This window comes from Podarcis erhardii, assembly GCF_964252035.2.
Source record: "Podarcis erhardii genome assembly, chromosome: 10".
NCBI lineage: Eukaryota > Metazoa > Chordata > Lepidosauria > Squamata > Lacertidae > Podarcis > Podarcis erhardii.
In genome coordinates this window covers 6,384,055-6,405,956 of record NC_138500.1, presented here as the reverse complement: position 1 = coordinate 6,405,956, position 21,902 = coordinate 6,384,055, and the positions used below count along the sequence as shown (strand labels likewise).

At 44.5% G+C, this 21,902-nt stretch overlaps 1 protein-coding gene across 1 annotated transcript in view; it reads right to left on the bottom strand.

Moving 5' to 3' along the window:
* FBH1 (F-box DNA helicase 1) overlaps positions 1 to 21,902 on the bottom strand; it is a 44,104-nt gene that overhangs the window by 16,148 nt on the left and 6,054 nt on the right. The window contains exons 4-16 of the mRNA XM_081879700.1: positions 20,867 to 20,997; positions 19,572 to 19,710; positions 17,301 to 17,491; positions 15,629 to 15,742; positions 14,768 to 14,859; positions 13,540 to 13,708; positions 12,027 to 12,249; positions 8,842 to 8,929; positions 7,900 to 7,986; positions 6,427 to 6,563; positions 2,589 to 2,688; positions 1,836 to 1,960; positions 1,058 to 1,118 (exon numbers count right to left, since the gene is read on the bottom strand). Of these exons, the coding sequence (XP_081735826.1) occupies positions 1,058 to 1,118; positions 1,836 to 1,960; positions 2,589 to 2,688; positions 6,427 to 6,563; positions 7,900 to 7,986; positions 8,842 to 8,929; positions 12,027 to 12,249; positions 13,540 to 13,708; positions 14,768 to 14,859; positions 15,629 to 15,742; positions 17,301 to 17,491; positions 19,572 to 19,710; positions 20,867 to 20,997 (1,657 nt within the window). The remainder of the gene's footprint in view (positions 1 to 1,057; positions 1,119 to 1,835; positions 1,961 to 2,588; positions 2,689 to 6,426; positions 6,564 to 7,899; positions 7,987 to 8,841; positions 8,930 to 12,026; positions 12,250 to 13,539; positions 13,709 to 14,767; positions 14,860 to 15,628; positions 15,743 to 17,300; positions 17,492 to 19,571; positions 19,711 to 20,866; positions 20,998 to 21,902) is intronic.

Below are 21,902 nucleotides of genomic sequence, written 5' to 3'. Positions count from 1 at the left end.
CTTATCAGGAGTTTCCTGACCCAGTGGCCTGGTTCGCGCATGATGGCAAGCCATGGTTTGTTTAACAACCATGCATTAATCGTAAGTTGTCCCACAGGTGATCCAACAAGCGGCTTGCTCCTTCAAAGTTTGGTTTGTTTTCCAGCAGCGGGTGAGCGTCTGGGTAGAGTCATCAAGCGAGCCCTGGCTAAGGGTGTCGAGTTCACACGTAACACCAAGCCATTGTTAAAGCAAGCCGAAGTTTGCGAGCCCGCAAGCCGCAGCTTCGTATAACGGTTTGTTGAGAGGAAACAAACCACAGTCAAGCAGGGTTCACACATAACACTAAGCTATTGTTTAATAAACCATGGCTTTGCGTTATGTGTGATTTGAATTAGGTGGCGCAAGCGGGGCTTGTAACAAAATGCTACGGTTTGAGACGCTTCCGTTCAGTGTTCGACAGTCAGCATGCTGTGTCTACTTCCTTCCACTCCATTCCCAAACCCCTTTACTTTTCCATTCTCTCTCCTCAACAGCTTTCTGCAATCGCCAAACAGTCTTCATTGGGGTTATTGTAGTTTTTTATTTGATTGGATTCCGGGGCTTCTGCAGACCCTGGGGCTCTCCCACAAACACAATACAGTCGGACCTTGGAAGTCGAACGGAATCCATTCTGGAAATCCGTTTGACTTCCAAAACGTTTGAAAACCAAATCTCGTCTTCTGATTGGCTGCATGAAGTTCCTGCAGCCAATCGGAAGCCCCATCGGACATTCAGGTTCCAAAAAAACGTTCGCAAACCGGAACAATCACTTCCGGGTTCGTGGCTTTCGGGAGCCAAAACGTACAAGTTCCAGGACGTTCGACAACCAAGGTACGGCTGTACTTCCCTCTCATTTCCCAATGGCCCCATTTTGGCCACAGTCCTGTTGGCACTCACCAGCCGAGTCCACCATTATGAGCAGAAAATGCTCTAACGGCCCAGCTTTCCCCAGTTGAGGCAGAGACAAAGCCCCAGGAGTGTTTACACTAGCCAGAAACGAAGCCCCAGGAGTGTTTACACTAGCCAAAGTACTTACATTCGGGATGGAGGAGCTTCCATATGTCATGGATCTTCTCGAGGCCAAAGGCTTTAAGCCCCTAACAAAAAATAAAAGGAGGGTGAATTGCACAGACTCTGGGAGCGGACAGGACGTTGGACTGGGAGGGACCCTGCCAACAAAGGTCCGTATAGTTCAAGCTATGGTTTTCCCAGTAGTGATGTATGGAAGTGAGAGCTGGACCATAAAGAAGGCTGATCGCCGAAGAATGGATGCTTTTGAATTCTGGTGCTGGAGGAGACTCTTGAGAGTCCCATGGACTGCAAGAAGATCAAACCGATCCATTCTGAAGGAAATCAGCCCTGAGTGCTCACTGGAAGGACAGATCCTGAAGCTGAGGCTCCAAGACTTTGGCCACCTCATGAGAAGAGAACACTCCCTGGAAAAGACCCTGATGCTGGGAAAGATGGAGGGCACAAGGAGAAGGGGACAACAGAGGATGAGATGGTGGGACAGTGTTCTCGAAGCTACCAGCATGAGTTTGACCAAACTGCGGGAGGCAGTGGAAGACAGGAGTGCCTGGTGTGCTCTGGTCCAGGGGGTCATGAAGAGGCGGACGCGACTAAACAACTAAACAACAACAAGACCTCTAGACCCCATTTGCACTGAATGTTGAGTGGGCGGTTCAAGAACAGCCCTGGCCCATTAAAAATGTGATGTCTGCACTCACCCCTGAAATCCAGGGCTCCAAGCTAAATCCCATAACTTTTACCTCCTCCTCCCCACCACCCAACACTGTGTATAGCTAGTTCCATACCCCAAGGATGTGTATTTTATCCGGTGGTTCTCCATTCGTAAGTTTCACAGCATCCTCAAAGACGGTTTGGTTGCACCGAGACAAGCGAGTTACTTTCCCCGTCACATCAGTCCCGGTGATATTACCTGCCAAAAAGCGAAGCAAAGTATCTGTCGTAGACCGAGCTGAGAGGATCAGTGCTTCCCAGGGTGGATATTTAAGTTACATTATAGTCCAAAGGCTATTTATCAGGAAGCAAGGATTTGTTTTAAGTTTTTCATGTGTGTTGAAATTCAGTATGTTTTTTTTAATAAAAAAAATTAACCACATCTGTTAACAATCATGGATACATATGCCCCAATGTTATTGTTTTAGTTTAATAAATTGTTTAAATTATTATTAAGGAAATGATTATTTTTCTCCTTCCAATCAAGTACAGTGGAAAAGTTGTCCAAATATGAACGGTTAACTCATTAAACCTCACAATAATTTCACAATTATCTGTCTATGTATTTCTAATAGTATAACCAAATCACTAATTTCTGATATAAGTGTAAAAACTACTCTGGAAATTTATTATTCCAAAAACGAAACCTTCTTCACTTGGTTGTAAATATTAAGATTATACCAGCAGGAATGTCTATCTGTAAAAAAAAATGATTTAAATCAAGTCTTACTGACTAATGATTTAAATCGATTTGATTTAAATCAAATCCACCCTGGTGCTTCCTTAAAAAAATTAAAAAAGGAATACGGCTGAGCTGAATGTCTCACCTTCCTGGCTGCTGCCGACCAACGTCTGCTTTCGAACTTTCTTGAGAACGTCCAGGAGAGTAGCGGCGACGTAAGCTATTTCGGAACCAAACCGAAAACTCTGCAGAAGCAAGCAAGCAGAGGGGGGACTGGAAAAGATGCTCAGGAAACTGGGCCGCCGTTCTCCTATCTGGTTTTGGACTTCCAAGCTCCTAACTACTAGAGGTAGTCGTAGCGTATTTTTCCGTCTATAAGACGCCCCCTGCTACTTTGGGGGACTCAGATTTTAGAAAATGGGGGGAAATGTCCCCACGTATAGGTAAAGGGACCCCTGACCATTAGGTCCAGTCATGACCGGCTCTGGGGTTGCGGCGCTCATCTCACTTTACTTCTAGCATGGCAATTGAAGAAGAGACAGAAATTGAACACAGTCACTAGTTTGGAGGTGGACGGAAAGAACATTTTTAAACCAAATGAGATCAGCAACTGTTTTCAGAGCTATTTAGAAGATTATATGCACAAGGGCCGGAAAACGAAGGAGAAATAGAAGATTTTCTTAAGAAATATGGATTACAAAAAATTTCGCAACAAAGTATGTTGGTTTTAAATGAGAAAATAACAGATCAAGAAATAGAGGGTGCCATTCAAAACATGCAACTAGGGAAATCTCCAGGACCAGATGGACTAACCTCCAGATACTACAAAGCATTGAAGGAATGGTTAATACAGCCGCTTAAGGAGGTTTGCAATGAAATATTAGAGGGGAAAAAGGCACCTGAATCGTGGAAAGAAGCTTTTATTACACTTATACCAAAGACTGAAACTGAAAAAAATCAGATCAAGAACTACCGCCCTATATCATTACTTAATGTGGATTACAAAATATTTGCTGACATTTTAGCAAAAAGACTGAAGAGGGTGTTGGTGGAGGAGATTCATAAGGACCAGGCAGGCTTTCTCCCAGGAAGACATTTATCAGACAATGTAAGGAATATAATTGACATTATGGAACTGTTGACAGTAAATATCAATACAAAGGCAGTTTTAATTTTTGTGGACGCGGAGAAAGCCTTTGATAATATTTCTTGGAACTTCATGAAGAAGAATCTCCATGGGATGGGGGTAGGCCAAAGGTTTGAAAATGGTATAGGTGCAATATACTCTGAACAAAAGGCAAAGTTAATTGTAAATAATGTGGTTACTGATGAACTTTCTATAGAAAAAGGGACACTGCAGGGGTGCCCAATATCCCCACTACTCTTCATATCAGTCCTGGAGGTTTTGTTGAATATGATCAGGGGGGACCAGCTGGTAAAAGGAGTTCAGGTCAGAGCCAAACATTATAAATTGAAGGCATTTGCAGATGACTTAGTATTGACTTTACAAGAGCCAGACACTAGTACAAAAAGAGTTTTAGAGTTAATTCAAGTCTTTGGTCAGGTGGCAGGATTTAAGTTGAACAAACAAAAAACTAAAGTTTTGGAAAAAAGTTTAACAAATGTTGAAAGAGAGAGATTTCAAAATGAAACTGGGTTAATGGTGGCAAAGAAAGTAAAATATTTGGGGATTAACATGACATCTAAAAATGTGAATTTATTTAAAGACAATTATGACAAATGCTGGACAGAGGTAAAGAAAGATCTAGAAATATGGTCGAACTTGAAGCTTTCCTTGTTAGGCCGAATCGTAGTGATCAAAATGAATGTATTGCCTAGAATGTTATTTTTGTTTCAGACATTACAAATTGTGGATAAACTAGACTGTTTCAAGAAGTGGCAGAAAGATATATCTAAATTTGTCTGGCAGGGCAAAAAGCCCAGAATAAAATTTAAGATACTCACTGATGCAAAAGAAAGAGGGGGGTTTGCCCTGCCGGACTTAAGACTGTACTATGAATCGGCAGCTTTCTGCTGGTTGAAAGATTGGCTACTTCTTGAGAATGCAGACATTCTGGACTTGGAAGGATTTGACAATAGGTTTGGTTGGCATGCATATATATGGTATGACAAGGTTAAAGTCCACAAGGGTTTCAAAAACCATATTGTTAGGAAAGCATTATACAATGTTTGGATTCGATATAAGGATTTGTTGGAAAATAAAACTCCTAGGTGGTTATCACCAATGGAGGCTAAGGAGGTGAAGAAACTTAATATGGAATCTAAATGGCCAAAATACTTTGAAATTTTAGAACAAGAAAGTGGCAAATTCAAATTACAGAGTTTTGAGAAAATAAAGTCCAAGGTACGAGACTGGCTCCATTATTACCAAATAATGGAGACTTTCAAACAAGACAGGAAAATTGGCTTCCAGGTGGAGAAATCGAAATTAGAAACAGAATTGTTAGAACCCAATACTAAGAATTTATCAAGAATGTATAATCTGTTGCTGAGGTGGAATACAATAGATGAGACAGTCAAGTCAGCTATGATTAAATGGGCACAGGACATAGGTCATGACATTATGTTTGCTGACTGGGAACAGTTATGGACCACCGGTATTAAGTTTACGGCATGTAATGCCCTAAGAGAAAATATTATGAAAATGATTTACAGGTGGTACATGACCCCAGTCAAGCTTGCGAAGATTTATCATCTGCCCAATAATAAATGTTGGAAATGTAATGAGACTGAAGGTACCTTCTTTCACCTTTGGTGGACCTGCCCAAAGATTAAAGCCTTTTGGGAAATGATCTATAATGAAATTAAGAAGGTACTTAAATGTACCTTTCACAAGAAACCAGAGGCATTTCTCTTGGGCATGGTCGGTCAATTGGTGTCAAGGAAGGACAAGACCTTTTTTATGTACGCCACTACAGCAGCAAGGATTCTTCTAGCAAAGTATTGGAAGACACAAGAACTACCCACACTGGAAGAATGGCAGACGAAAGTGATTGACTTTATGGGATTAGCAGAAATGACTGGCAGAATCCGTGACCAAGAGAAAGAGACGGTGGAGGAAGACTGGAAGAAGTTTAAAGTATATCTTAAGAACTGTTATAAAATTGAGGAGTGCTAAAATGTCAAGGGGAAGGAAGATGCAGAATTACAGCTGAAACTGTTTGATGATTTAAGGTGAAATTGAGAAAGATAATAAGTTTAAATTTAATTGGCAAAAAGGGTTGCTGAAAAACTGTAAAATAAGGATGCAAAAAAGGGTGAGGTATGGGGAAGTCTGAGAAAGGAGGTTTATGAAAATGAGGTTAAGAAATTATATTTGTGTGTTTGTTTGTATTTGTTGATGTTTGTATGTTGTTGTTTTTTTGTCTTAAAATTGGAAAATTAATAAAAAATTATTATAAAAAAAAATAAGACGCCCCCTGCTACTTTGGGGGACTCAGATTTAAGAAAATGGGGGGAAATGTCCCCACGTATAGGTAAAGGGACCCCTGACCATTAGGTCCAGTCATGACCGGCTCTGGGGTTGCGGCGCTCATCTCGCTTTACTGGCCGAGGGAGCCGGCGTACAGCTTCTGGGTCATGTGGCCAGCATGACTTAAGCCGCTTCTGGTGAACCAGAGCAGCGCACAGAAACGCCGTTTACCTTCCCGCCGGAGCGGTACCTATTTATCTACTTGCGCTTTGAACTGCTAGGTTGGCAGGAGCAGAGACCGAGCAACGGGAGCTCACCCCGTCGCAGGGATTTGAACCGCCGACCTTCGGATTGGCAAGTCCTAGGCTCTGTGGTTTTAACCCACAGCGCCATCCACGTCCCTGTCCCCGCGTATAAGACGCCCCCTAATTTGCATTTGTCGCCCTGCCGAGTTTTGCCTCTGGAACTGCCCGCCACTGGAATGTGGGTTGCCCCAATGGGAATGCGGAATGAAGGACCCGGGCCCAAGCGAAGGTTTGCAGAGGCTCACCTTTGTGAGGTAGAACATGTGGGTGTGAGACACTTCGGCCAGCGCATTGACTGCACCGCGGAAGGAGTAGATCTGCTGGTGAGGGTCTCCTACCAAGATGGCCCCACACGACTGGGAGAGCACAATGTCCATGATAGCTGCAGGAAGAGGAATGGGGTATTTAGAAAGAAAAGCAAAACTTCTCAACCGTACACTGAAAAACATAAGTTTATGCAGGTCGTGGTGAATTTTTCAGACGGGCAGAGGCGCCTTCAATGAACTGAAGGCAGCCCTGTTTAGGGAAGTTTTTAATGCAATGTTTTAATGTATTTTTACTCTTTTGTTGGAAGCCGCCCAGCAACATCCTCAATGCCACACCTAAAAACTCATCGCTTCCGCATTCTATCTTTCTAAACGTCAACCACCATTAATATCTGAAACATAGCAGAGGTTGTATTTTCTGAGAGTCCTCCAGAAAAACAATCTCTCAAAGGACCTGTTGATGGCATTTTCACCATTCTACTGTTGAGAGTGTATTAACTTATGGTCTGTGTGTGTGGTTTGGGAACTGCACGGCCAGGGGAAAAACAATGCTGTCCAGGGTTGGAAAGACTGCGGAGAGAATAATTGGGTGCACTCTTCCCACCTTGGATCAAATCTGTGCTTCCAGGTGCCATAAGAAAGCTGCAGAGATAGCACAGGATAGTTCGCACCCCAAAAAGGATCTCATTCAGCTTCTGCCTTCTGGAAGAAGGTCCAGGGTTCTAAAGACTAGGACTAGCCGTCTGAGAAACAGTTTCTATCCAAATGTGATTTTGGTTTTAAACACAGTGTAAGGAGTCTCTATGGGAGTATATTGTATTTAAAAATGGGGTATCAGAGTTTTTAGGGGGCTAACAAGGCTGGGATATCTGGGATAGCAGGCTTGTTAGTTTCTGAATGTCTGATGTACCGGTAGATTTTCAATTTCGTTGTTCTATATGGGACAATGACAATGAAGATTATCGTATCGCATGATTAAATCAAAATATGCACCCTGGGTCTCCGATGCTTATTGTTTAGTGTTTAAGATTTGTTTTTTTGTGTTAAATATGTATTCAGTAGCTGACCTCCTTTGTAATGTTTTGTTTTGAAATCTTTGCGATAATATTTTAGTTTTCTGTTAATTATGTTGCTTTCACTGTATAGTCTATATTGGACTTTCTTCAGATGGTTTTATTGATTTTTTTTGACATTTTAATATTCTGTAAACTGCTCTGAGATTTTTTAAAAAAATATATAAAGCGGTATAGAAATGAAAATAATAATAAATAGTCTGGAAGCAAAGTCTTTTGCTGCAAAACGACAGATCCCTCCTGCCCTTTTAGCCAAGTGTTCGCCGTGACAAATCTGCCTACGCCGATTTTAAAGGAAGAGAACACCTTCACCCTGTTTATGAGAGCGGGGCTTGGAAAAGGTCAAACTCTTTTCAGTGCAACCCAAAATATTACTCACCAGGGGTGCAGTCTTGGGCCTCATCAACGAAGATTGCATCGTAGTGAGAAAGAGAAGGCTTTTGGAGCTGCCAGAGTTTCAAGTAGCCTAGAAAGGAGGACACAACATTCGTCAAAAAATATTAATTCGGAGTGCAATACAGTGGTGCCCCGCAAAACGAATGCCTCGCAAGACGAAAAACCCGCTAGACGAAAGGGTTTTCCGTTTTGGAGGCGCTTCGCAAAACGAATTTCCCTATGGGCTTGCTTCGCAAGACGAAATGTCTTGCGAGTTTTTCCGACTTTTTTTCCCTTCCCCCCCTTTTTCTAAGCCGCTAAGCCACTTATCCGCTAAGCTGATAAGCCGCTAAAAGCCGCTAAACTGCTAATAGCGCTAAGCCGCTAAGCCGTCAATGGGCTTGTTTCGCAAGACGAAAAAACCGCTAGGCGAAGAGAATCGCGGAACGGATTCTTTTCGTCTTGCGAGGCACCACTGTATAACATCATCCTTGGGTTTTTTTTAAGCCTATAGGTGTCTACAGCTATATCAGCAAAACCATGGCTCATCAACACCAATTTGGGATTTCTACAAGCACCCAAAAGCTGAGATCCAGCTCTGAGGGCCTTCTGGCGGTTCCCTCCCTGTGAGAAGCGAAGTTACAGGAAACCAGACAGAGGGCCTTTTCGGTAGTGGCACCCTCCCTGTGGAACGCCCTCCTGTCAGAAGTCAAAGAGAAAAACAACTGACTTTCTGAAGACATCTGAAGGCAGCCCTGTTCAGGGAAGTTTTTAATATTTGATGTTTTATCGTGTTTTTAATATTCTGTTGGGAGCCGCCCAGAGTGGCTGGGGAAACCCAGCCAGATGGGTGGGGTATAAATAATAAATTTATTATTATTATTATTAGGCAGAAATCAAGGCAGGGAGCATGACCTTTCTCCCCAACCTCTGATCACCCACTTACCATCATGAGTCATCTTATAAGCCATCTCCCTGACGGGCCCCAGCTTTTTCATATTTTCCCATATTTGCTTTGCTTCGTTGACGATGATCTACAAGGCACAAGGGTGGGGGGGAATTGCCTGGGTTGATCAGGCTAAGAAGACGCAACTGAGTAAGACCCACTGCTCCATGCAGCTCAGTACTGCGTGCTCTGGCTGGCAGCAGATCTCCAGGGTTTGAGGTAGGCTTCTTTCTCAGTCCTACTTGAAGATGCTGGAGGTTGAACTTGCTCCCCACCCCTCACCCCTGCAAAGGGAGAGGAGAGAGGCTGGACCATCCCTAGAGGACACTTGACCTACCCACCCCAGACTTGTAAATGGCCTTGGTCCAGTATACCTGAAGGAGCGTCTCCAACCCCATCGTCCACTTGAGGTCCAGCTCCGAGGGCCTTCTGACGGTTCCCTCCCTGCGAGAAGTGAGGTTACAGGGAACCAGGCAGAGGGCCTTCTCGGTAGTGGCACCCGCCCTGTGGAACACCCCTCCCATCAGATGTCAAGGAAAGAAACAACTACAGTGGTACCTCTGGTTATGTACTTAATTCGTTCTGGAGGTCCGTACTTAACCTGAAACTGTTCTTAACCTGAAGCACAACTTTAGCTAATGGGGCCTCCCGCTGCCACCATGCCACCGCTGCACGATTTCTGTTCTCATCCTGAAGCAAACTTCTTAACCCGAGGTACTATTTCTGGGTTAGCGGAGTCTGTAACCTGTAGCGTATGTAACCCGAGGTACCATTGTATCTGACTTTTACAAGATATCTGAAAGCAGCCCTGTTTACGGAGGTTTTTAATCTTTGAAGTTTTATTCTGTTTTTAGTGTTCTATTGGGAGCAGCCCAGAGTGGCTGGGGAGGCCCCGCCAGATGGGCGGGCTACAAATAATAAAATTATTATTATTATTATCCTGAAGATTTCCCAGCATGCTGCAAAGTGAGAGTGTGGCACAAGGGCCGCCCCAAGAGCTCAAAGAACTTCGGACACATTATCTAGTTGCAGTTCTGGGGAAACCCAGCCAGATGGGCGGGGTAGAAGTAATAAATTATATATAAATTATATATGGTAACAGCTGGTCCTGACACTAGACTTCTGGGTGTGGTGGGAAGGTTAAAGGGGGGGGGATTGTTGGTTTGATGTGAATGATCTGTAGACTAAGGAGGGGTGTTTAGGTTTTGCTTATTAGTGGGTCAGAATGAATTGCTTTATTATTTGAGTATTGAGTATTTGAGTAATGTTGTTTGTTATTATTTACATGGCTGGAATACAGTGGTACCTTGGCTGTCGAACGGCTTGGCTCCCAAACAAATGGGCCCCCGAACGCCGCAAACCTGGAAGTGAGTGTTCCGGTTTGCGAACGTTTTTTGGAAGCCGAATGTCTGACGTGGCTTTTGCAGCTTCCAATTGAGTGCAGGAAGCTCCTGTGGCCAAAGCCGTGCCTTGGTTTTCAAACGCTTACGAGAGTCAAACAGACTCCCGGAATGGGTTAAGTTTGACAACCAAGGTACCACTGTATTCTTTTCTTTTTTTTTCATAAATGTTATGTTACATATAATACTGTACAGTGGTGCCTCGCAAGACGAAAAGAATCCGTTCAGCGATTCTCTTCGTCTAGCGGTTTTTTCGTCTGGCGAAGCAAGCCCATTGACAGCTTAGCGGATTAGTGCTATTAGCGGTCTAGCGGCTTTTAGCGATCAGCTGTTAAGCGACTTATCAGCGGAACAGCTGATAAGCGGCTTAGCGGCTTAGGAAAGGGGGGGAAGCAAAAAAAACGCGCGGGAACTCGCAAGATTTTTTCGTCTTGCGAAGCAACTCCATAGAGAAATTCGTTTAGCGAAGCGCATCCAAAACGGAAAACCCTTTCGTCTAGCGGGTTTTCCGTCTTGCGAGGCGTTCGTCTTGCGGGGCACCACTGTATTTTATTGTAGTTTAATAGGTTATTGTATTTTAGTGTTCTGTTGGTAGCCGCCCAGAGTGGCTGGGGAAACCCAGCCAGATGGGTGGGGTATAAATAATAAATTATTATTATTATTATCATTATTAGGGACGCGGGTGGCATGGTGGGTTAAACCACAGAGCCTAGGGCTTGCCGATCAGAAGGTCGGCGGTTCTAATCCCTGCGACAGGGTGAGCTCCCGTTGCTCGGTCCCAGCTCCTGCCAACCTAGCAGTTTGAAAGCATGTCAAAGTGCAAGTAGATAATTAGGTACCGCTCCGGCGGGAAGGTAAATGGCATTTCCGTGCGCTGCTCTGGTTCGCCAGAAGTGGCTTAGTCATGCTGGCCACATGACCCGGAAGCTGTACGCCGGCTCCCTCGGCCAATAAAGCGAGATGAGCGTCGCAACCCCAGAGTCGTCCGTGACTGGACCTAATGGTCAGGGGTCCCTTTACCCTTTACCTTTACCATTATTAATTTATTATTATTATTATTATTATTATTATTATTATTATTATTATATTGTATTACCCCCCTTCCCGCCCCCCCCCCAAATTTATCCAATCTTCCTTCGTGAATTTGTCCAATTCTTTTTTAAAGCCATCAAAACTGGTGGCTGTCCCTGCCTTCTCTATTTGTTATTATGCCTTACTTTTTTTTCATATTTAGCTTTGTAAACTTACAAAACCCAACCAGTCATTAAGAAAAATGGGGGGGGGGGGAACGGGCCATTGGCTTGGTCAGTACCAGGAGAGGCAGTCTGCAAGGAATCCTGGCCCCAAGTTGTTTAGTTTTAAATATCAGCCACAGATCCTAGAAATTTGCTCGGTAGCAAAGCCCCTTTGCAGCTGCATTTTGCTGCAGCTTCTAAACCAGATGCGATGGTGGTCCCACGCATTGCGTATTACAGCAGTCAAACCATGAGACCGCCTGGGCATGGAGCAATTTTCGAGTTTCAGCTTCGACTGTTGCACATCTCCTCATTTTCAATTTTGTGAGAACCGCCTGGAGGAGCCTTGCTAACGAGGGGCCCAAAAAATGCCAAAATAGGAGAAAGGCGTTTGCGGCAGCGAGTTTCGCGTGTGAGGCGGAGGCAATAGCAGCCCCTAGGGCTTTCCGGTGCTTTCAACACCGGCAAGCCCCCTGCCGGCCTGCAATGCCTTCCTGCCCAAACCCGGAGCGATAAAGGAGCCAAGCTTCTCCTGATCACGAATACTCACTCGCTTTTCCGCTTCCTGGACAAGAACGATCTGCCCCTGGTTGTTCTTGCACCAGAGGGGCGTGTGTTCCGTAGAGATGGATTCGTCGGCGGAGGCAAAGAACGCCGAGAGGGTCTCGATCACTGTCTTGGCTCTGGTGTACAACGACTGGCCCTCGCGGTTGCGGAGGACAAAGCTGACACAATAGGAGCTCAGCGAGCCAGCGTTGAGCTTCTTCTTGTAGCTGCACCAGGTTGGAAGCGGGGCAACGGGAGGGAGGGAGAGAGAGAGAAGGAAGAGACTTTACAACCGTGAAGTCCGAAGGAGACGCCCTCCATTTAGGATTAGGATGTTCCGTTCCATCTTAAAACAGATGTGTCACATGTCTGTTTACTTCCAGCACAGCCTGCTGGGAACTTCTGTTGTGTATAGCTTTTGCTTATGCTGTTTGCACGGACACGAAGGGAAGCCGACATGTTTTTCCTTTGTCCTGATGATGAATAAAATGCTTGTAAATACGCTTTACACAGCCTCTGTCCGCCACTTTTGCTGCGAAGAGTTCTTATCTGAAGGAGCGTTTCTGCCCCCATCGTTCAGCCCGGACACTGAGGTCCAGCTCCGAGGGCCTTCTAGTGGTTCCCTCCCTGCGAGAAGCCAAGTTACAGGGAACCAGGCAGAGGGCCTTCTCGGTGGTGGCGCCCGCCCTGTGGAACGCCCTCCCACCAGATGTCAAAGAGAAGAACAACTACTTTTAGAAGACATCTGAAGGCAGCCCTGTTTAGGGAAGCTTTTAATGTTTGATGTATTATGGTATTTTAATATTTTTTTGGAAGCTGCCCAGAGTGGCTGGAGTAACCAGAGCCCTGAAAGGTTACCCACAAGCAGCTTCCACTGCCATCTGACAGCTGTAAAGCTTACTAGCCAGTATTGCTGTGTGCGGATCCAGAATTGGCCTCCACAGTCATTTACGGACTTATTATTAAAATCGTGTTTATGGAAGAGAATCTTACTCGGCTATGAGTAATCGTCAAAGAAGAAGCAGCTCTGCCCTCTACTGTCAGAGGCAGCAACGCTTCTGAAGACCAGTTGCTAGGAACCGGAGGAGGAGAGAGGGTTGCTCCTGTGCTCAGATTATTATTATTATTATTATTATTATTATTATTATTAATAATAATAATAATAATAATTATTATTTATACTCCGCCCATCTGGCTGGGTTTTCCCAGCCACTCTGGGCAGCTTCCAACAGAACACTAAAATACAATAACTTACTGAACGTTAAAAGATTCCCTAAACAGGGCTGCCTTCAGATGTCTTCTAAAAGTCTGGTAGTTGTTGTTCTCTTTGACATCTGGGGGGAGGGCATTCCACAGGGCGGGCGCCACCACCGAGAAGGCCCTCTCCTTGCTGCCTCCCCACATGCATCTGGTCGGTGACTGCAAGGCCAGGATGCTGGACACTGATGGGCCATTGAGGGTGCTTCTTGTGTTCCTGCATTTAACCAGAGCACATCCACGAGAAGGCTGCCACTTACTTTTTCCCGACTTCCTTGAAGGCCAAGGAGTGGACCGTCTTGCACGTCACGTTTGGGGGGAACCTCTGCTCCGCCTGATCCGCAATGGTCCTGTTGAACGCCAGGTACAGGAATCTGAGCTTGGACCATTTCTCAGCGTACCTGATTAGGGTGGAAGTCTTCCCTGTCCCTGAGGAGGAAACGGAAACTCTTTCCACAGTTCCAAAACTGTAGTGTAGATCGTGGCTGGAGCAGCTACAACCCTCCGAAAGCTGCTGGACGGCTGACCACGTGGACTGGGGTTGATGGGAGCGGGAAGTCCAACAAGACTTATTTAGATAAAGAGCTATGTTCTGGTTAGTTACAGTGACGGAAATTGAAGCAATAACTGGCTGTACTCTGTCAATTTAGATGTATTATTATCATCCTTTTCATTACGTATTTATTTATACCCTGACTTTTTCCCTGACAGGGACTCAAAGTGTTCTATACATTATAAAATGCAGGATATATATGTATATATATTCTATAATATATATAAACATTACTCTTCTGCCAGGCCTTTGGCTTATTAATATTCTACAGCCTTTTAAATGTGTCTGTGGGAAGCGGGGCTGTTGGTTTGCGGTTTTCGTCTGAATTATTTATCTTGTATTTTTATTCTGTGAACTGCCCTGAGATCATGTTATGAAGGGCAGCATAATAATAATAAAATAATGATGATGATGATGATGATGATGATATATGAATCTGGTCTACACATACTAAGTAAGTTTATTCGTGGCCTGAATAAACCAAGGAATTGTCACCAGAAAATGCCACAACCATCACCAGAGGGTAGGGAGAGTTCAAAAGGCGCCATGCGCCATCAAGCGGCCATTTTAAGGCCTGTACGCTTAAGGCCACAAAGTAGTATAAACACCGGCAACTGGGAAACACTCGCCTGCGAGCGCTCCAGTTGGAGAACAGCCTTTGCCAAAGGTGTCATGGGCTTTGAAGACACTCGAACTCAGGACGCAAGGGAGAAACGTGCTAAGAGGAAGTTACGTTTGGCAAACCCTCACCGTGATCAACTCCCGCCCAGAATCCTACGTCCCCACTGTGGAAGGACGTGTGGATCCAGAATTGGCCTCCACAGTCACTTACGGACTCACTGTTAAGACCGTACCCATGGAAGACAATCTTACTCGGCTACGAGGGATCGCCAAAGAAGAAGAAGATGATTCTGTGTCGACTTAAGCCACCTTACCTGCAAAAGCAATGATTTTCATAACCTCCCCTGGTGCAACTGCGTGATTTAAGATATTCTGCTGTTCACAAGTGAGTCGTGTATCAGGGTTGCTGAAGAAAAGGACCAAAACCAACATGGATTAATGAAACGGCATGGAACACAAACCTAGACAGCATCTTAAAAAGCAGACACATCACCTTGCCAACAAAGGTCCATATAGTTCAAGCTATGGTTTTCCCAGTAGTGATGTATGGAAGTGAGAGCTGGACCATAAAGAAGGCTGATCGCTGAAGAATTTATGCTTTTCAATTCTGGTGCTGGAGGAGACTCTTGAGAGTCCCATGGACTGCAAGAAGATCAAACCTATCCATTCTGAAGGAAATCAGCCCTGAGTGCTCACTGGAAGGACAGATCCTGAAGCTGAGGCTCCAAGACTTTGGCACCTCATGAGAAGAGAAGACTCCCTGGAAAAGACCCTGATGTTGGGAAAGATGGAGGGCACAAGGAGAAGGGGACGACAGAGGACGAGATGGTCAGACAGTGTTCTCAAAGCTACGAACATGAGTTTGACCAAACTGCGGGAGGCAGTGGAAGACAGGAGTGCCTGGCGTGCTCTGGTCCAGGGGGCCACGAAGAGTCAGACACAACTAAATGACAACAACAGAACATGGCAATCAAATGAACCCCGTTCTCCGAATCTGTGGCAGCCCCAACCTGTCCCATGAGGGAGAAAGCTGATGCAGGAAATTTTCCTCCCTCTCTCATCACACCAGAACTCATCCAATGAACCTGAAACATTGGAAGATTCAGGAGGGCTTGCAAGGCAAGCTGGCAACGGCCGCTGTTCGTTTCACCTTTCGACGTAAAGACAGCAAGTACCTGCACTGAGGGCCTCTTTCGTATCCGGAGCTGCCCCATTCCGGCTCAACGAATGTGGTGCCGTTGTTAGAATTCTCCAGGAGATAGAGGCAGTAGAAAATGCTGTAGTGAAACCTACAAGGACGCAGAGAGAAGGAGTGTATGAATCGAAAGAGGTCCCTAACAGCATTAAGCGAGGATGGAAAAAACAAACCTAGGTAACAATATACAGATGTCAGCATGGGGGAAATCATGGAAGGGGGATTTGAGATTCACAGCATGTCATACATTAAAAGAAAATGTTGCGAAAATGATGTCTCACTGGTATTTAACCCCGAGTAAATTAGCAAAAATGTATAGGACAAGTTCAAATATCTGCTGGAAATGTAAAGAAAAATAAGGCACCTTTTGCCACCTGTGGTGGAACTGTAAAGTAATAAAAGAATTCTGGGAAATGATTAATAATAATAATAATAATAATAATAATAATAATAATAATTTATTATTTATTCCGCGCCCATCTGGCTGGGTTTCCCCAGCCACTCTGGGTGGCTCCCAGTCAAGTGCTAAAAAGAGTACAGCATTAAATATTAAAAACTTCCCTGAACAGGGCTGCCTTCAGATGTCTTTTAAAGATAGGATAGCTGCTTATTTCCTTCACATCTGAAGGGAGTGTGTTCCACAGGGCGGGCACCACTACCAAGAAGGCCCTCTGTCTGGTTACCTGTAACCTTAATTCTTGCAGCGAGGGAACTGCCAGAAGGCCCTCGGCGCTGGATCTCAGTGTCTGGGCTGGACGATGGGAGTGGAGACGCTCCTTCAGGGATACTGGACCAAGGCCGTTTAGGGCTTTAAAGGTCAGCACCAACACTTTGAATTGTGCTCAGAAACATACTGGGAGCCAATGCAGATCTCTCAGGACCGGTGTTATGTGGTCCCGGCGGCCGCTCCCAGTCCCCAGTCTGGCTGCCACATTCTGGATTAATTGCAGCTTCCGGGTCACCTTCAAAGGTAGCCCCACGTAGAGCGCATTGCAGTAGTCTAAGCGGGAGAATGAATTGAATTTTTTAAAAAATAACTTACACCGTATTTTTCGTTCTATAAGACGCACCTGACCATAAGATGCATCTAGTTTTAGAGGAGAACAAGAAAAAAAAATGTTCTCTCCCTCTTAGCTCTGCACATCTCCAGCAAAGCGGGAGGAGAAATGGAAGGGGCTCCGTTTCTCCTCCCGCTTCGCTAAAGGGGCGCTGCACAGAGAGTGACTCCTAGCTTCAGCGAAAGCTGCACAGCCTGCATTCGCTCCATAAGACGCACACACATTTCCCCTTACTTTTTAGGAGGGGAAAAGTGCATCTTATAGAGCGAAAAATACGGTATATATTGCATACCACTGCTTCATTTTTAAAAAATCAAAGGGGTTCACTGCACAGAACACTCAAAACCATACAATAAAACCATTTTAAAGAGTTAAAGACAGGTATCAAATTAACTACTGCGGAAGGTTATATCCTTAACTGCCTCTGCAAAGGCCTGGTGGAACGGAAAAGTTTTCAGCTGGCGTTTAATAGTTGGTACAGAAGGAGTCAAGTAAAACGTGCATCTGCATTCAAGGATGCAACTTGGGTTTCGCCACCGCTGGGACCCTTGACTGTCCTGCCCCCCATTTAAGCCCCTCCCTTGGCAGACATACCTGTTGCTGATGTGAATCTTTTTATCCCGCATGGCAAACAGCACAGTGGCCATGCAGTACAGAACTTCCATGATGTCCACTAGCGAGAGGCTTGAGCTGGGTCTCCTAACGGAAGCCACCAGCTCCTGGATGTCAGAGACACCTCCAGAGATCAGCACGATGGTAGCAAATATGGCCCAAATGTACGGAGGCTGGAAAGGATATTTTAAAAAACAATAATAATTAGGTTCATCACAAAGTTTTATGTTTTATTATGTTTTTAGATATGTTGCAAGCTGCCCAGAGTGGCTGGGGCAACCCGGTTAGATGGGCAGGGTACAAATAATTTATTATTATTATTAGACTTTAGAAATGCAATTTACCAGGCCTAGTTCCAACATGGAACCAGAGAACCATCTGTCAAAGGATAACAGAACTTACTGTGCTTTTCAGTGTACAAGACTAGGTTTTTTTAATTTAAAAATTAGGTTCAAAATTGTGGGTTGTCTTATACACGGATACAATTTCTCCCCATTTTCTCATTTTGGAGTCCACAAAAACAGGGGGCATCTTATACATGGGGCATGTTCTACAGGGAAAATATGGTAGTTCATTAACGTAATGCGTTTTGAGCACTTGAACAGCATGAAAAAACCAGGCACCCACCAGATGTTTTAGATCACAATTCCCATCAGTCCCAGTCAGCGTGGATGATGGGATTCGTAGTCCGAAATGTCTGGTGGGCAGCAGATTGGAGAAGGTTGTGTTACAGAAACACTGATCTTGCGCTTAGAAGAGGGCAGTTTCCAACAAAGATTAAAAATACATTAAAATGTCACACATTAAAAACTTCCATGAACAGGGCTGCCTTCAGATGTCTTCTATATGTCAGTTAGTTGTTTGTCTCTTTGACATCTGATGAGAGGGTGTTCCACAGGGCAGGCGCCACCACCGAGAAGGCCCTCTACCTGGTTCCCTGTAGCTTTGTTCTCACAGTGAGGGAACCGCCAGAAGGCCCTTGGAGCTGGACCTCAGCATCCGGGCAGAACGATGGGGGTGGAGATGCTCCTTCAGGTATACTGGACCGAGGCCGTTTAGGGCTTTAAACAACTTAATTTCTTAATTTTGGGTTTTAAAAAATAGGGGTCTTCTTATACATGGAAAAATATGATAATTCAGAAAGGCTGATGAACCTAGTACAGCAACACCCGCTTTCCAACACGATAATTGTTTACACCAATGGCTCTCCCCCCTTCGTGTCCTCTAGGGAACCCCCTGATTCATGAACCACTGATTTAGACCTTCCTGTCACCTTTTCCCAGTAGTGATGTATGGAAGTGAGAGCTGGACCATAAAGAAGGCTGATCGCCGAAGAATGGATGCTTCTGAACTATGGTGCTGGAGGAGACTCTTGAGAGTCCCATGGACTGCAAGAAGATCAAACCTCTCCATTCTGAAGGAAATCAGCCCTGAGTGCTCACTGGAAGGACAGATCCGGAAGTTGAGGCTCCAAGACATGGCCACCTCATGAGAAGAGATGACTCCCTGGAAAAGACCCTGATGTTGGGAAAGATGGAGGGCACAAGGAGAAGGGGACGACAGAGGACGAGATGGTGGGACAGTGTTCTCAAAGAGACCAGCATGAGTTTGACCAAACTGCGGGAGGCAGTGGAAGACAGGAGGGCCTGGCGTGCTCTGGTCCATGGGGTCATGAAGAGTCAGGCACAACTAAACAACTAAACAACAGTCACCTTGCATGCTCAGTGCGCCACAAGCCACTCTTTTAATTGAGGTTCCAATAACCTCAAAGCCCCCTTAGTGACAGCCACAAATTACCATATTTTTCGCTCTACAAGACACACCAGACCACAAGAAGCACCTAGTTTTTGGACAAGGAAAACAAGAAAAAAATATTCTGAATCTCAGAAGCCAGAACAGCAAGAGGGATCACTGCACAGTGATCCCTCTTGCTGTTCTGGCTTCTGGGATGGCTGCGCAGCCTGCATTCGCTCCATAAGACTCACACACATTTCCCCTTACTTTTTAGGAGGGAAAAAGTGAGTCTTATGGAGCAAAAAATACGGTAAATACACACACACACACACACACAAATGGGGAAGGGGACTGAGAGCCAGGGAACGGTCAACTCTCCTACGGTACAATGCAATGCACGTTTACTCGGACGTAAGCACCACCGGGCTCAACGGCCACATACTGCCAGGTCCAGTGGGATCGCAGCCTTATTGCAGCAGAATATGCAGAGTGCAGAGAGAATAAGCATGCCACGCTTACTCCCGCGTTGGGGCTCGACAGCTCAGGCAGCCAGCTGGCAAGGCAGGCTTCGGCCTTGGGAAATAGAGCGTGGTTTGTCAAGCACTGGCGGATCGCTCTGGGGTCCCAGCAGCGACGGCTCTTCGCAGAAGCAACACATCTGTGTGGAACCAAAGCAAAAAAAGAAATAATTATGGTGTTAGTGGACCCCTCATACACCAGATCAGGACTGTCTTCGCAGGAAATGACAGACCATGGTACCTTGGTTCTCAAACGCCTTAGTTCATAAATGCCGAAAACCCGGAAGAAAGTGTTCCGGTTTTCGAACTGTTTTTTGGGAGATGAATGTCCAATGAGGCTGTCGGCTATCGTTTCCGGGGTGCCTGCACCAATCAGAAGCTGCGCCTTGGTTTTCAAACATTTCGGAAGTCAAACAGACTTCCAGAAGGGATTAAGTTTGGCACTTTTGTTTTTACTATTTATTTTGCGTTTTTGTTTTTGAGGCTTTTTCAGGTAATTTGTTTTTGTGACTGTGTGGAACCCAGTTCAACTACAGATTGACTGATTATGTTTCTGCAGAAATGGATAAAAGCCCCCCATCCAAACAATGACTATCATCAGTGCAGGTAAGAATTTTATTTTTTAATTTATTTTTTATCATCTAAAGTGGTACCTCGGGATGCGAACGGGATCCGTTTAAAAAAAAATCAGATTTTTAAAATTTAAATCAGATTTTAAAAATAAAATTCTTTGGGAGGAAAAATCTTTCTAAAGATAGTTTTCTATTTAGGTTACATTATAGTCCATAGGCTATTCATTAGGAAATAAGGATTTGTTTTAAGTTTCTCATGTTTGCCAAAACTCAGTCTAAGGGTGTTTTTTTAATTAAAAAAAAAAAGTTTAACCACATCAGTTAACAAACCTGGATACATATGCTATAATGTTACTGCTTTAGTTAAATAAATTGTTATTAAGGAAACAGCTATTTTTCTCCTTCCAATAAATTACCGCAGAAAAGTTGTCCAAATATAAACAGTTAACTTATTAAACCTCACCATAATTCCGTAATTATGTGTCTATGTATTTCTGATAGTATAACCAAATCAGTAATTTTCTTTGATATAACTGTAAAAACAGCTCTGAAAATTTATTATTCCAAAAATGGAACCTTCATCTGGTTGTAAATGTTAAGAGTATACCAGCAGGAATGAGTCTTTCCGTAAAATAATAATAAGGGTGATTTAAATCGAGTATTACTGACTATTGATTTAAATCGATTTGATTTATATCAAATCCACCCTGGAAGCATCACTCACCGTAAAAACCCCAGCGGAAAGTGGGTCTGCTTTGGGGTCAGGTCGTATCGTTGCAGGATTGCCTTCACAATCAGCTGGGCCTGGGCCTCGGATTTCAGATACTTGTGGTACAGTTTTTTCCAAGGAACAAACTGCAAAAAACCAAAGCAATGCATCAGCTCCTTTCTGGAAACCGAACAAAATTTAATTTATGCATTCTTCCCTCCCAGAGGAGTAAAACAAGCAGTGTTAGGAACTCAGATATAGTGACCTCCCATCAGATATCAAGGCAATAAGCAACTATCTGACTTTTAAAAGACATCTGAAGGCAGCCCTGTCTAGGGCACTTTTTAATGTTTAATGCTGTACAGTGGTGCCCCGCAAGACGAACGCCTCGCAAGACGAAAAACTCGCTAGACGAAAGAGTTTTCCGTTTTTTGAGGTGCTTTGCAAGACGAATTTCCCTATGGGCTTGCTTCGCAATACGAAAATGTCTTGCGAGTTCTTGCGAGTTTGTTTCCTTTTTCTTAAAGCCGCTAATAGCCGCTAAGCCGCTAATAGCCGCTAATAGCCGTGCTTCGCAAGACGAAAAAACCGCAAGACGAAGAGACTCGCGGAACAGATTAATTTTGTCTTGCGAGGCACCACTGTATTGTGTTTTTAATATTCAGTTTGGAAACACCCAGAGTGGCTGGGGAAACCCAGCCAGATGGGCAGGGTATAAATAATAAGATTTATTATTCTTTATTGTTCTTTATATAAGCTAATCGTCAAATGGCACCTTAAACCTAGGTTGCGGTTGCCACAACGGACGGTATAGGTGCCCTTTTCTCCTCAGCGAAATTTCTTCTTCATTTCATTTCTGGACAGCTTTAGATTTCAAAGGGGGAAAAGGATCTCAAAGCGGTTTACAACACATTAAAACAAACTGTAAAACAATCCAGAATAAAACAAACGCAGGAGAAATATTTCACATCCTATTCTAAATGACATTTTGCTTTCCTACTTAATTGATACAGCTGCCCCATAGCAGAAGTTCTGTAGGAAGCCAGTGGGG